Source organism: Podarcis melisellensis, assembly GCF_964234715.1.
Source record: "Podarcis melisellensis genome assembly, chromosome: 10".
NCBI lineage: Eukaryota > Metazoa > Chordata > Lepidosauria > Squamata > Lacertidae > Podarcis > Podarcis melisellensis.
Window position 1 is genome coordinate 4,299,807 of NC_138542.1, and position 16,541 is coordinate 4,316,347.

Genomic DNA, 16,541 nt, shown 5'->3' on the forward strand with positions numbered 1-16,541 from the left:
ACAGAAGTGCCTGGCGTGCTCTGGTCCAGGGGGTCACCAAGAGTCAGACACAACTACTAAACAACAACATCTTTGCAAACGGATAACTAGATAAAGCGTCTTCCTGGCCCGCTCGTTTTCTAGGGGCAGGGCGTTCCGCGGGCCAGCCTCTCTCTCTGCACCTCCGCTGACACGTGGCCCCGCGCTCGGGCCCCGTCCGGCCGGGCGTGCTTGCTCCCTGGTGCCTCGGGGCTTCCCCTGTGCGCCTGGGCGCGTGTCGTCGGCGCCGCGCCCGCCTCTCCCTCCCTCCCTCCCTCCCCCGGCGCGGGCGCGGCTTGCCCGTCGGTGTCTGCGGGGGTCCCTGCGCCCTTCGCGCTCCTCTCTCTGGACTGGCTTGGAGGAGAGGCGGGGAGAGAGAGGAGGGGAGTGTTGTCTACACACTTTCTTACCGTAAGAGGGAGTTGGGACCCGGAGCTTTCCAGTTAATCACACAACCAAACTTGGCTCCTCGCAATAAAAAGCAGCAGCTCGGCTCGCTCCGTCTCCTCTCTTGGCCGGCTGGGCATCTCCTCTTCCCTCCTGGCCACCGAAGCCCCCCCCCAGCCCCCATGTGGACCAGCCGGCTCTTGCCCCTCGGACTCTTCCTTCACTCCATCAGCAACATCCTTTGGGCAGGTGAGTTCGGCTCCTGCTTTTCTTTTCCCCTCAAGGAGCTGGTCGCTCGTTTCCCACTTCTTGCCTTTTCGTTTTCTTTTTTGAACAAGTGCGCTTCTGGCGTGCATTGAAAGTTCCCCACGTTTGTGTTGGAAACACGCGCACACGTGCGTGTGAACGCGCGCGAGTATGCATCTATGGGAGAGGGGGGATAGTGAGAATTTTCTGTGCTTATGATGTATCCAAATGCACGACGAGAACTATTTCGATTTTTTTTCTCCTGGCGAGGGATGTCCGGAGGGCGAATGAACGTGTGAAAAGCGCCCGGCAACAAAAGGGTTAAGTTTGTTTTGCGAAGTCCCCCCCCTCCCGGGACAGGGCTAAAGCTACACCCCCAGATCCGTGTCCCAGGAGGCTTGTAGCAGGGCATCAAATCATTCAGGGGTCTGGATCGAATGTGGTTCCCTTTTATCCATTCCAGAAAGTGGAAGCGAAATAAAAATCCGCCTCAAAGCAAACCCCGTTATCCTTTGAGGGACCAGTGGGAGACTGGCTGGGTTAGAAATCAAAAGAGAAATGTATTTTGCCCCACCTAAGTGTTCCTGTAAATACAGTAGATCTAAAAAGACTTCATGGATCTGTGCAGGAAGAGAACTCTCTGTGGATGTGGGCTGCAGAATTTGTCTTGTTCTGTGTAAAGGCACTCTCTGCCCCCCCCCAAAAAAAAACCCCATGTGCACAGTTTTCGGAGCCCAAAGACCTACATATGTGCAGTCTTTGTGAACTGGGCAGATTAGCAGATCTAAGGGGAAGCGGGAGAGTTCTTTCGCTGCTTGTTTCTAGGCTCTCTGAGCTGTGATGGGGCAAGAGGAAACATCTGTCCCTTATTGCAGTGTAATTGATTACATCTTAAGCAGTATGAGGACAACAGTGAGCATCCTAACCTCAGGAGACCTAGTTCCAAGGCTTGGAACGAACACCTAAATGAGGGCCATGTCCTTGTGTGTGCCCAGTGCAGTAAACTGTCTATTTCTGGACCAAGTTAATTAACATTTCATCTCCGAGCCAATCAAGTTCCCCAGGCTGTGGAAAGTAGGAAGAGCAAACAATCAGCAATCAACAACTGGAAACTGCTGACTTGGTTTTTTGTTTTCTGAGTGTCTTCCATGGGACTGGAACACCGGAGGGACGGGGCTTGCATTTCTCTGTTGTTTGGGGGATATTTTTTTATTATAAAGGAAACACGTTGGGTTTTTGTCCCTCTTTCTCTTTTTTGAAGTTAGTTAAGGCAAATGTTGTGGAAACAGATATACCTGCTTATCGGTTTGGAACCACGTGTACCTTTTTTGTAGATAACTTTGACAGCATGATGGAGCACTTTGCTAACTTCCTCTAATTTATTTATACATCTTATTAATGCAACTTATTTATACAGCTGTGAAGAGTTGATAGTCGAGTAGTTTGTCTGATACGAAGTGCTATTTCTGTTTATTTATTTATTTTCATGTCGGTCCAGGTGAGCTTTAGTTTCTGTGTCACTAACATGATCTCCCCCGTACTTTCAGCATCCTTCTTGTCCTATCCCCTCTCTCTCTCCTGCAATCACTTTTAACATTTGATCCCAGTTAACGTGATTTAGGATGAAGACAAGTTTTTATTTCATTTCCATCCCCAAAGTGCATCCTTGGATGGACAAATTCCATTTTATTTCAGTCTTATTTTCTCAGAATGTAAATATTTCACATGCTGGGGAAAACAATAGATTGACTCCATACAGTATTATAAACACAAATATTTCCCCCCTTACCATTTATTTTCTTTATTTTCTTCTTAATCTTTTGTTATGGAAAGTGTTACTTTAATTTTTGCTACAGGATTTATAAATTCTTAATATCAGTTCTCAAAGAAATAGATAGAAACTCCAGAAGCTAATCTAGTTGATCACTGCAAGTGTCTAGGAATCAAATAGTCTTATTACATCATGGTTATTCTGCTGTTGGATCTCTGGGCTGGTTTTGGATTGGTCAAGTTTTAAATATATAAACATAAATGTTTATACTTGCAAAGTAGGTTTTTGTTTGTTTCAGCCAAGAGCAAGACCTCGGTTGTACATCACACCTTATTTGAATTGCATCACATTCTTGAGGGCATGGGCAGGGGGACTTCAATTAAAAATGCATGCTGACTTTTTCAGTTGTGAGTTGCTCTAGATTATCTGAATCTCTTTCAATATACATGCGAATATAAGTTATGAAAAATCACAGATAAAAGTTTGCGACACTTCCCTGAGCTTTTAGAAAATCTGCTGTCTATATATCTTAGTGACAGTACACTAAGTATAGCTCCTAAATATATTTTTGTGATCAACTAATTAAAAACATTACCCCCTTATATTTTGGATTTATTAAATTATGGTAACACTTTGGTGGTAGAATCTGTTGGCCAAATTTCTTCATAGTGGATTAATGCTACACCCTTAGCTCAACCCTGTGAATTAGATTAGTTTGGGAGAGAATTATTAAGTCAAGGCCATCTTTGAGTTGGAATAGGAATCTGCTGCATCCCATTCTCTCTGTAACGGTGCTGTATTTGATGTGCACCAGGAGAAATGTAGACTTTTAAATTGTGCTGACCTCACAAATTCCCACCACCCTTAGCAAACTGCCGTTCCCAGGATTTCCCCAGAGGTGTAAGAGTGCTTTAAATGTATGGTGTGGATGCTTTTGCCACAACCTCTCCAGAGTACTCAGACTTCAAGTGTGTAAATAAACCACCTCACAAGGAAGCTGAGTTTCTTGCAAACATGCCTGCTTCTGGTCACATTTCATGGCATTTTCCATGTGACTCATGTAGCCACACATCACAGATGAAGAAAATCTGAACTTTGGTCAATCAAAATATTCAGAAGCATAGTAGAGATTTTGCTGTGTCTTCTTGGCTCTGTGTTTACATAACTACATGTCATTAGCCTGCAGTGATTTATTCTTTCAGCTGTAGATTATTATTATGCCGTATGCTGTCAGCAGTTAAAATGATATTCTGCCAGTCTGAAGACTGTATTCTTTTTGGATAATGGAATCCATTCGGTGCAAAGTGCCAATAGCTGCTTATTGGTCACACACACACACACAGAGAGAGAGAGAGGGGGGGGGGAGTCCTAAAGCACATAGCATTTGATCCCCTTTATCAGAGTTTCCCCCTCCACTTTTCCTATTTAAAGCTATTTTTGTGAGCAGAGCAGCATGAGGAAAGTGGAGCTGAAGGGCTCAAGATTAGGATGTTGCGTAAAAACTGGAAAATCATCCACTGAAATCAAAGAAAGGAAAGCCTCTTAGTGGGGAAAGCTTATCTCACTCTATAACATGGTCTAAAGCTAGAGTGGAAATGTGCATTCTCTGTTATAGAGTGAGGGATCTCTGCTTCTGAGGGCTGGTGGATGGGTGTGTAAAGGCTGTTCCTCATGAAACTTTTTTTTAAAAAAATGGGTATAGATATCAGAGAACAAAGTGCACACACACATTCTGTGAAATTTGGATGACAGATTTTAAAAGGCAGGAAAATGACAGTTTTGCTGCAGGTTTTGTTTTTTTTAAAAAAAACACCCCAATATGTCTACTGTGAGCAAAACGTGCTTGAACACCACCCATAATGATCAAGTATATAGAAGAACAAGCCTTGCTGGAGCAGAACCAATATGGCTTTTGCAAGGGCAATTCCAATCCAAAGGATGCCAGCAAGGAATCCTAAGTAAGCTTAGCACTCATGGGATAGGTAAAGGTAAAGGGACCCCTGACCATTAGGTCCAGTCGTGACTGACTCTGGGGTTGCGGAGCTCATCTCGCTTTATTGGCCAGGGAGCCGGCGTACAGCTTCCAGGTCATGTGGCCAGCATGACTAAGCCACTTCTGGCAAACCAGAGCAGCGCACAGAAACGCCGTTTACCCTCCCGCCGGAGCGGTACCTATTTATCTACTTGCACTTTGACGTGCTTTCGAACTGCTAGGTTGGCAGGAGCCAGGAACCGAGCAATGGGAGCTCATCCCGTTGCGGGGATTCGAACCGCCGACCTTCTGATCAGCAAGTCCTAGGCCCACAGCGCCACCCGCGTCCCTAGCAGTCATGGGATAGCAAATGGCAAATGCATTTCAGTGTAAACAACTGTAAAGTGATGCATCTCAGGGTAAAAATGAAAAAGAAAATTACATATACAAAAATGGCTGGTGCAGAGCAAGAAGAAACTTGCTGTCAGAAGCCCTTGAACACTGTTATTTGACCAGAATTAGCTATTTTTTGGAACAGCAAGTTTTGCAGTCCATAGTCATCAGTGGCGTAGCGTGGGTTGTCAGCACCCGGGGCAAGGCAAGTAATTTGCGCCCCCTAAACTGTGGATTTGCGCCCCCTAACCCGTGGATTTGCGCCCCCTAACCCTAACCCCCAGATGTTGCGCCCGGTGCGGCCGGAACCCCCTGCACCCCCCACGCTACGCCACTGATAGTCCTGGATACAGAGGACAATGTTGGTGCTGATAATCAGACTTCAATAAGCAGCCAGTCCAGACCTGGGGAAGTGGGGACTGGCTGGGGTAGGGAACAAGCAGAATTCAAGAGGAAAACTGCTTGTGGGGAATTGTGCTCACGTTGATTCTGCTTGCAGTTTTTCAAATAGGCATATTGGAACACCTCGGCTTCAAATGCACATGCCATCTTTAGTTAATATGATCTGATAAATATTGTACCCATTATAAGAAATCCACAGTGCTGGAAAGGAATCCAGTGGATATTCAATCACAGGGATAGCCAATTTGGGGCCTCCAGATATTTGTGGACTACAGCTCCTCAAATCCCTGTCCATTGATTCTGCTGGCCAAGGCTGATGGAAGTTGTGGTCCACAACATCTGGAACACACACACTGAATGGTAAGATAGAGTAAGGCAGTGGTGTAGAATGGGGGGGGGCATGGACCCAGGTACATTTTTAAGAGGCACAACTAGGTGCCCCCACGACAGGCTCCATCACTGAGGCCAGAGCTGCGGGGAAGGAAGTCGCACCTGGATTGGGCCTTTGGGGCCTGGATCCGGAATGCAAGGGAGCTGTGGAGGCAGCTTCCTTGTGCGATGGTCCAATGCTGCCGGCCTAAGCTACCCAATGAGTTCGTGCTGGATGTGATAATTGAAAAAAGGACTTCCTACTTCTCAGATCATTCTCATAGAGAAGGTATTGGGAACTGTGGGTCCTTTGGATGTTGCTGTACTACAACTCCCATAATATGGATGGGTCATTCTTCTTGGAGCTGATGGGAGTTGTAGGCCAAAGGTTCTCCACACCTGTCATAGTGGCATGTCATGTCAGTGATTGTTATGTTTGGGTGTTTGGCGAGGAATTGTTTTGCCTACGCTATCGCACACTGTGTTAATCTGGGGAATAGGTATGGCCATTCATTGTTCCAAACACAGGAGGGGATGTGTTGCTTCTTCCTCTTTACTCCCTGCCCTCATTTCTTAATTTGGTATGTATTTCTGTATAACTCAGCTCAGGGAAATGTCATGGTGAGCTAAGATTTTTTAATGAAGTCCTTCTGTGGGTTGTTCACTGTGCAGTAATATTTATTCACTTCTGCTTTCAACCATTGTTGCTTTTTCAACCTGTCATCATCATTCATTTTTTCCGTGTGTAGGACTTTGTGCACATATTATCCTCCTGGTCTCCTGAAGCTAGCCTGCCCTAACCAAACTACTTAGCTAGAAATGAGGGAAGTTAGCTTAACGAAGCAGTGCAGGGACTTCACAGAAGAATGAGACTTCTGTATTTCTCAAGTATTAAACCTGTTCCTTTGCATTTCTACATGAGTACTACAACTGCTGCTGTAGTAATTTGAACTAGTGCAAGTGGAGAGCCATAGAATGTGGAGTTACATTTAATACTCACTGGAGGTATGTGTTGCTTCATCTCTCGCCCTGATTCCAGCTGGGATGCCCAGGAAAGTGGCGCCACCCCACCAATTGTTGTGTTCAGGGTTTCTTGGATATGATACCCTGCCACACTATTACCCTTCCAGATTCTCCTTCCCAAGCAATATGGATGAATATGAATCGCATCACACGCTTGTGCAGACGCAGTGTTGCAGGTTGCGAACACTGCGGGTTGCAAACGTGCCTCTCACACAGATCATGTTCGCAACCCGAGGTGTGACTGTAGTTAGTAAGTTTAGGGGCTAATGACCACAGAGCTGTATTGCTGGTAGGCAAAGACTCGGACCATAGAAATGTAATTGGTAAAGAGAGGGCTCTGTGTGATGTCATTTCCGCTTTTCTCTTGAGCAGGAAGAATCAAAGAAGTATTTCCTGTTCCTTCCCTCCCATTTTCTTCCTTGGACCAGCGAGGGGGCAGACATGCCCTCCACATGCTCCAGCCAGGCATGAGCCTGTTTCAAATGCAAATATAAGTATTTTATCTGCATAATTTTTACTACTGCTGTAGCTGAGGACTGAAGAGGACCACAAGCCCCAGTAGCTGCATACCTGTGTCTTGCGAGCGGCAGGGGCTGGTGGCAGTGGAGGGATAATGAGCGGTGCACAAAAGGGCTCCAGAGAGGGGCTGCTTAAAATGGCAGCCGTTCTAGCGCTCCTGCTGATGGCACCAACAAAGCCCAGCCCCCTTCCTCCTCTAGGCAGGGCAGGGAGAAGCCAGGAGGAGGGAGGGAGGAGGTGCCGCCACCGCCATGTGAGGGAGAGGGAGGGAGAGGGAAAGAACGTGCACACTGGTGATCCACACGGCGATTTCCGGACCATCCATGGGCTGGATCCAGAAGGCAATTGGGCCTGATCTGGCCCGTGGGCCTTAGTTTGCCTACCCATGCTCTACAGCCTAATTCCTGCTTCAATTTTGCTACTAAGGATGGGACTTCAAACTCTGTTCAATCCCCACACATGGGTGCCTGGAGAGATAAATTCTAATTAAACTGTCCTTTCTCATGTATTAAAACCCATTCCTCAGGACTAAGGTAAGAAAATTGCAAGAGCTAGTCTAGGGGTTGGATATGGAATTGGACTTGGGTTGAGGACACTTGAATTCAAACCCAATGGAGTGCACAGGCTACTTATATTCATTAGCAGAATAAAAACAAAAATGGCACCAGTTATAAAATTATACATGTCACATAAGGGAACTGTTTCCTATGAAAAGGAGTGGAAACTTTGGTGACATTATTACTAGTGGGAGGGGATGCTGGACGTCGAAACAAAATCTGCTTATTCATTGTTTGGAAGCTTTGTGCTGCTGTTCGTCCGATGTGTATCTAGACTGATAGGCATCTACAGAGGGACAACAGCAGAACAAAACCTTATGCCAGGCTGCCAAACCACCCTGATGTGCAGATAACCTATTCCTGGAAGAAGAAAGAAAGGGGCTGTCCCTGTCTGGGGCCATGTACCTTCCAATTATAGTTAGGGTTGCCATATTTCAAAAAGTAAAAACCAGGACACCCCAATAGAAAGACCCCGAAATTGTTCAGCTTTTTTTAGATAACACCCCCCATGTGATTTTTCGATTGACTTGCCTATGATTCAGGACCAAGCGCCGCCTTTCAGAAATTCCCCCTGGACTTGCCTTTGAAGTCCCAGTAATGTCCAGGAAAATCTGGGTGTATTGCAGCCCTAACTACTGTATATTATAAAACAGCCTGTGTGGCTCTTTGTTACTGCCTGTTGCATTGGTAGCCCTTCTTGATGTAGGTTGTGAAGGCAACATGTACCAGAATGCAGGATGCAGATGAAAGGCAACTCCTTTGTCTTTTCCGAGGGTCTATGTGACAACTGCACAAACAGAAGCCTCAGTAATATACTGAAAAATGGATTGCAAAGAAGATAAAAAGACAATTCAATGTATATCATAGCTGGGTAACATTCATTTCCTTGGTAAAATGTTTAAAAATACCAAACTACCTAAAAATTGCCTTCTCCTTCACCCAGCATATTCATTGCTGTTTTCCCTTAAAAATCAATTGAGCTGGAGTTCAATTTTATTAGCCCTGGGGTTGTATTTGACTGTACTTTGTAAATCTATTTTGTAACTTTGCTGTGACCTAGTTGCGTGTGCGTGTTTTACTACAAATTACTTGATTTTTAGTATTTATTTGGCTTGAATTATCCATATGCTAACTGCTAACAAGCAGTCTTACACAATACCAAGTGAAATTCTTTTCTTAATTAAAAACAAAACAAAACTACAGATTGCATTTTTTTAAGCTGATGGTTAAGGGCTAGTCAGTAGCTCTTTCTATAGATAAATATCTATTGACATTCCACCTACTAATGCGAAAGATGTAATCTTTTCTTTGGCATGTCTTCAGTTTTACATAAGTCCAGGGAAAAAATGGAAGCTGCATACAATTGCCTCCTCTGTTAAAGTTCCTTTCAGTTTGGAGAGTTTGGAGATTTCATGTTTCTTCACTTTAATACACTATTGTTGTACCCCAATCTCCTAGCAGTGTGAGATTTCAGGGTTCCAGGCATTTACCCAGGGTTTGTGCTTCCTTTGCAATGAAGTGTAGCCTGGTGTCTTTATGATACATGGTTTGCGTGTCAAGGTCCCCAAGCCACCCCCCAAATAACTCACAACGCACACTTAATTTTTGTTTAAGGTTTTTGGCATAATTTTGGCCACAACTCTATTTAAATACAAAACCGTGAGTGGTTGTTTAGGCATTGGTTAAGACTATCTGTCCCCCCGACTGGGGACAGAACTGACCTCTGGGCACCACCGAAAGACAGTGCGGGGGAAAGCAAGTCGGGGGAAAATGGAGCTGAGTCACAGACCCTCAATTCTCATCCGCATGCTCCCCGAAGGCTTGCCGGCCCTAGTCCCATTCCAGGGATTGGACAAAAAGATGGCAAGCCCCAGGATTCCTTTAACGGAATTCCCTTTTCTCAGCAACCATGGAGGGGCAGGCCCAGCCTATCCTAACCCCTCCTCCACCAATTTATAACCAATGCCTAACCGCAACCTTACAAGTTGTGACGATTTGCTACGCCGTAGGCAAAAACCAAATGGACCAGCCAATCAGCCAGATGGACAAAATTCCTACCAAGCCCCTGCCCCAACGGCAGACGACCCCATGACAGGCATAGCAAGGTCAATGCAACAACCCCTTACTCAAGAGCAGGTGGGCGGGTGATCCGTTGCACGCAGCAAAGAGAAAGCTCCAGGCTGCGTGCAGAGTATTTAAACATTTTACCCCTCCCACCAAAATTGCAACATAACTTTTACCCCAGCAACCCAGTGAACCAATCACTGCCCCAGGCCATCTTTAGAGACCCTGCCTGGTAACAGAGGGGTGGCTCAGCAGACCCCACCGCAACACGTGCTCTCCATGAAGGAGAACATGCTTTATTTACACATATATACAACCTGAGCCTACGATGGAGGGTTTCACAGCATTAACACCTCCAGAAGGCCTTGCTTCCCCAACAGCCACAGCCTTGAATCCCAAGAGAAAGCAAACATTTGAGGGAAGGGGACCCACCCACTTGCCATCTTGCACAGATCCACTTCTTTGTTCCTTTTAATAGCCCATCACCTAGGTGATCACCTTACAAGGAAGCCAGCCTGGCTTATTTTTTTAACACTTGCTGAATCCAGGAGTTAGAATGAGTTGGCATACAGCCTGCTCCCCACCCCCCAAACTTATAACATTATTTATTTCAGAGTTCCCCATCCCCTGCGTAATGTGCAGCAGTACTTGGAAAAGAATGCTAGTTTCACCGGTTATATACAGGTGGTACTTGCAACAAAATATTGCAGTATATCCACATCTCATTGCAGAAGTTCTCCTGTTCAGGGTTCTTGCCAGCCAGCCATGGCTTCCTCCAGGATACTATAAACTGTAAAGATCTCAAGCATTCCACTCCCTGACTATATGTTATTTTTATTTTCCAATTGACACTCAATATTTCATAGCTACTGGGCTTGCTGTGAAGGCTGTTTGGGGGCTTTGTGCACCCTCAGGATTTTTCGAAGGGTTTTTTTGGTACTTCTGCAAACCTTGGGGTTCCTCTGAGCTTTCTGATACCACCCTCTTGATTCCCAGTGGCCCATTGTGGCCCTTGGTCCTGTTGGCACTAGCTATGTTCACTCTTCGAGGGGGTGAAAGCAGCAGGTTCCCAGTGAGTGATTTCTTTGTTATACTGTAGTCAGCTGCTGACTGATGGGTGCACAAGGGATTTTGAGAGGTGGGGAGGACAACCCACCTATCAATCATGTGACGTCATAATGATAATAGAATAATAGAATTGCAGAGTCTCAAGAGACCATGAGGGTCATTTTAGTCCAACTCCCTGCAATGCAGAATCTTTTGCCCAATGTGGGTCTTGAACCTCAACCCTGAGATTAAGAATCTCATTCTCTGCTGCCTGAGCTGTCAGCTATCCTAGGAATAAAATGCCATGTCACCACATGGGTGGCCCTCCCCGCATGTCAAATTTGGCCTGCAAGGTTGATCTTGATAAGGATCCATGTTGCTGAAAGGGTACCCTACCCTTGTTCCAGCGTTACGTTTTTCACCATGACTCAGACACTCATTTTGTGCTTTCCTACAGAGACCAACCTAGCAGTTTGAAAGCACGTTAAAGTGCAAATAGATAAATAGGTAAATGGTGTTTCCATGTGCTGCTCTGGTTTGCCAGAAGCAGCTTAGTCATGCTGGCCACATGACCCGGAAGCTGTACGCCAGCTCCCTCGGCCGATAAAGCAAGATGAGAGCCGCAACCCCAGAGTCGGCCACGACTGGACCTAATGGTCAGGGGTCCCTTTACCTTTTTACAGAGGCAATTCAACACATGAAGGAACTGTGAGTGAATGATGCAATCACAAGTGGAAGGAAAGATGCTAATTAGGAATTAGGTGGGAAAGGCCCCCAAAATTGGCACCACTTGCAAGATCATTGTCATTTATATGGATCTCCCAGTTTTGGAAGATTGCACTATGTGGAAACATCTCCTTCATATGTGAAGGGTGCTTCAGAATTAGACCTACTTTCATTTCTATAGGGACCAAGGGCTCAAGCTACGCAGCTGTTAACGGCCAGCCAAAAGTCTGTAGATGGTATTACAGGTCAAGGTTTAGTGTGTTGCATCCTTCAGCAGCTGCTGGGACCCCATTGCCTTGACAGGGCATTCTGCTGCTCTAATCCAGTGTTTCTGAAACTTGGGTCTCCAGTTGTTGTTGGACTACAGCTCCCATCATCTCTGACCACTGGTCCTGTTAGCTAGAGATGTAGTTCAACAATGGATGGAGACCCAAGTTTGAGAAACATTGCCACTGCTATAATAACTACCATAAGCTTCCCTGTGTCAGGTGGCTTGGCAGCACCACTTAAATTTCAAAAAATACATTGGTGTATTGAGGAACCGTTGAGGGAAATTGTGGCTCCAAGCAACCCAGCGCTGAATACAGTGTTGCTGCTGCTCTCCACTGCTACCACCAGGCAGTCCCCGTACAGATAGGTGATGGGTTGCCTGGTGGCAACAGGCTTGAAGCTGGGGGACCTAAGGTCAGGCCAGCTAGGTCTGCGGAATCTGCTGCATATCATGAAGGTGGGGATAGAGGAGAGGAAGGGTGCTGAGAAAGTTTCACATAACACTTAAAAACCTGTGAAGAGCCTGCGGGATCAGGCCAATGGCCCGTCGAGTCCACGTCCTGTTCTCACAGAGAACAACCAGATGCCAATGGGAAGCTTGAAACCAGAACCTGAGCAGAACCACGACTGGCAGCTTTCTCCTTCAGGAGTTTGTAGAATCCTCTTTTAAAGCCATCCAAGCTGTCACTGAGATTGAAAAATGTGGTGGAGCCACGAGATGTAGAAGTCTACAGTTGCTTTTTTTAAAAAAGGCCTTCTAGGAAACCTCTGTTGTAATCTTGATTGCTTGTGACACCTCTTTAGCTTATTACTGGTGCAATGTATTTTAGAGGAAGGAAGGAAATATTGCAAAAGGAGAAACAAAAGTATACTTCATGTGCAGTAACGTGACAGATTTCTGGCACTCAACTATTTTTAAGTTGCTTTTAGATTTACATTTTATGTAGCTTCTTTGCTAAAGTGAAATCAGCTTTATTCTCAGAAGATCATAATGCAAACCAGTGGGTAAAAGTAATAAAGGCTTCAGCTTGTGTTCCAAATGGCTGAATACTTATTTGTTGTGCTTATTTGTTACACTTTTAGCCCACCCTCAAGGACCTTTGAGTGGGATTTTATGCTTGCTGTGCTGGTTAGGCAGTGGTGGGGTGGAAAGAGAGAGTATTTGGCCACCCAGTGAGCGTCACATCACAGCTGAGTGGGAATGTGAATTTGGCTTTTCCAACAATTTATCCAGTCTACCACCCTGTCTGTTGAGGTTTCCGGTGTGTTTGGGTGTGTATGTGTTGCTGCTTTAGCAGTCCTTTCCCATTTTGGTGTGTGCAGTTGGAATTACCCTAAGTGAAAATGAACACTACTTCTAGGGCCACATTAGGACAAAGTAGCCTCGACAACTTTTCATGCATCCCCTTCAGCATTCACATTATCTTCAACACCAGCTGGAAGCAAGCCTGCAACCACAGAGCCTAGGGCTTGCCGATCGGAAGGTCGGCAGTTCAAATCCCCGCGACGGGATGAGCTCCCGTTGCTCAGTCCCTGCTCCTGCCAACTTAGCAGTTCAAAAGCACGTCAAAGTGCAAGTAGATAAATAGGTATCACTCTGGTGGGAAGGTAAACGGCGTTTCCGTGCGCTGCTCTGGTTCGCCAGAAGCGGCTTAGTCCTGCTGGCCACATGACCTGGAAGCTGTATGCCGGCTCCCTCAGCCAATAAAGCGAGATGAGCGCCGCAAGCCCAGAGTCGGCCACGACTGGACCCAATGGTCAGGGGTCCCTTTACTAGATGTGATGATAAACTTGCCACTGTGTCTATATTTGATTTATTTCATTAAGAAAACCCAATGCATTTAGGTAATTGGAAATGTGCTGTGACTGCGGTGCACAGGGGGGAGGATATAAACCTTTGCTTCTTGCAGTACAGTTCTGATGAAAATTGCGCCCCCATTCAGCTTCTTCTAGCCCTGGCAGGGAAACTTCCAAGCATCTTTTCTTGGACTACTAGTACATACCCACCAAGTGTCCCTGTTTCTCCAGGACATCTGTGGAATTACAGACGCAATCCTAGCTTCTGATTTCATAGAATCATGGAATCATAAAAGTAAGATTGCCACCACTTTAGAATTTGCCTGCCTCCCCCTGGCCCCAGAATTGTTGAATATCCCCCTCACTTTCAAGAGAGATGAATGGCCCCACAAAACGAGTGAAGAAGCATTTGGCTCAGCTTGAATTCAGTTTATGCCATCTCTCAGGTCTTGCACCATCCCTTGGGCCCCCCAAACTCCCTAAGCTACACCTGTAGTCAAAGAGTAATTTGTCCATTGCTGTTTTTCCTTCAGCTACCATCACTCCATCATCACCTTTCTCCTGCCACATCTCCCCAATTTACAGCCCAAATCTGCAATTACTGCTGGATCCTGAGTTTCTGTTAGCGTTGTTCATTACTCTTCATTTTTTTTCCCAGTTCCTCATCCATATGTGATTAATGCCTGTATATAGTGCTTTTTTCTGGGGGGGGGGACGCAGGGGGATGCATATTCCTAAACATTTTGTGAATCTAACTTTGGCCTCATTGGGGGGCAGTATTTAAATATGAGTAGGGAAATGGGAGTTCCCCTAAATATTTCTTTAGGGAAAAAGTGCTGCCTCTATGAACCTGTTGGTTCTTTCTGCAGAAGGCAAAGGGAAAAGAAATGCCCTTCATGACTACAGGAAGATAGCTGATGCCACGTTAATGAGAATAGACAAGGCGCTGAAAGTGAAGACCAAGCTGCTAAATACTACGGAACAGTGCGCCAAAAGATGCAACAGGAATAAAGGACTTCCATTCTCTTGCAAGTAAGCAATGTTTTAATTTGCTTTTAGTATTGCCAAAATACTAGTCTAGTCCAAGCATCATGATATTTAACTGACAAACTTCCATAGACAAGAGGAAACGTTGCTTTTTAGAAGAGCATTTGAGCAAAATATTTTTGAAGCTGGCTGGCTGAGCTGATGTTAGGTGATATTAGGTGCGCTGTTTATATGACTTCAGGCCTGTTCAGATTATTGTTGTTCCCCCTGCGGTTGTGGAAGAATTGCATAAACTCATTTCCTGCTACTGATCTCTTTTGAAGACAGTCCTGGGATACCAGGCGAAGGGTGAGGGGTGAATAGCCTCCTAATAAATTTGTTGATATTTCTAGCCTTCTTGTTTTGTTGGTTTTATCTGTTTCTTATGACATTTTGACAACTTTACTGCTTTGAACTTGCTTGGAAAAAGGCTATAAAATATTATAAAATGAGATCATGTTTTCAGAAGTTGGAAGATAATGAGGTGTTAAAAGTAAGTAAATGTGGAGTGTCTTTTTTTGAGATTTGCTGGTGGTCAGCCGTTTGGAAAAGAACAAACTGAAGGAATTGCCCAGGGCCAAGAGTTTCTAAGAGAGAAGTGCTTTCAGGCAATTGCCCAGATCAGCTTCATGTGCATGTATTTTGCAAACTTGGGACTCAGCTATACAGCTGCAAATAAAATGTTTTAAATGTGTTGTAAAGTGCAATATACAAATGCGACACTAGATGGCGCAACAGGGCTATGTAAAATTCAATGTATTTTTCAAAACTTTTTTAAAAAAAGCATTTTCACAGCATTTTTTATATATATGTAGATTTCACCTTAGACAGTTTTGTGATATATGTAATGGTTTGTCTAGTTTATTTTTACTGTTTAGTATTGGATCCTAATGGATTATTGAGTATTGCTTTATTTGATATGTTGTTTATTTTAAAGTTAATGTGACTTTTATATAGGATCTGATTGTTACTATTAATGCTTGTTATTGTTGTTGATGTTATGATGACAACAATGATGTTGGGAGCTGCCCAGATTGGTTGGGGCAACCCACCAGATGGGCTGGTGGTATTATTATTATTATTATTATTATTGCTAGTTGCTTATTCTTCATTTATCTGGCTGCTGATTGCTTTTCTGCTTATAGCAGCAGATATCCTATATGTCTTTGTGGAACAAAAGCTTTTTTTTCATTTTGGAATGTGTCCACATTTTTCTTCTGGTTTACGTTGCCCAATGGCAGATGTGGGGAACCTTTGACCCTGCAGATGTGGCTGAACTATAGCTCCCATCATCCCTGGCTATGCTTGCTAGGGCTGATGAGAGTTGTAGTCCAGCTGTAATGCTTTAAGAGAACATGAAAAAAAGGCTTAGAAACAGGTAAAAATTTAATGGTAAGGATTTGCTGAACTAACAATCTGAATTGGAATACAAAAAAGGGAGGTATGAGGAGGTCCGGGAAACAAGCTAAAGGAAAATAAGCAATGGAAAATCTGTGTGTTTTTAATTATTTTTATTTTTGTATTTTTGTTATTTTTTCTTTTTCTTTTTATTGTATTATTATTAAAAATCTTAATAAATATTCTATAAAAAAGAGAGTTGTAGTCCAGTAACCTAAGTTGTTGTAACCTGCACTATGACCAGCTGGTGAAGTTCAGGTGGTAATAATAATAATAATAATAATAATAATAATAATAATAATAATATCTTGTAGTCAATGAATTAAATCAGAATGATTTTTACTGTATAACATGGCTTTTTCTACTAGTTATGAAAGGAAGATTTCTTACAGGTCATTAAAAATGATAGCATAATCACTGAGCCTTCAGAGCATGTCCTGGGAGATGAGCCAGGTGCCTGGGGCAGTGAGGCAGGTGGGCAGAGAGAGAGAACGGGTCTGTTTCCTGAAAACTTTGGCTTTTCCACTTTATATTGATGGCACCTCTATGCTAGTGG

General features: G+C 44.5%; 1 protein-coding gene across 4 annotated transcripts in view; it reads left to right on the top strand.

Moving 5' to 3' along the window:
* Positions 1-372: 372 nt before the first annotated feature.
* Positions 373-16,541, top strand: part of HGF (hepatocyte growth factor) — a 59,267-nt gene continuing 43,098 nt past the window's right edge. For 2 of the 4 annotated variants that reach the window (XM_081927722.1, XM_081927723.1), the window contains exons 1-2: positions 375-654; positions 14,431-14,593. In XM_081927722.1, the coding sequence (XP_081783848.1) occupies positions 588-654; positions 14,431-14,593 (230 nt within the window). In that variant the 5' untranslated portion in view covers positions 375-587. Of the gene's footprint in view, positions 655-14,430; positions 14,594-16,541 lie in introns of all 4 variants that reach the window. The other 2 variants (XM_081927721.1, XM_081927720.1) reach the window with 2 other exon arrangements.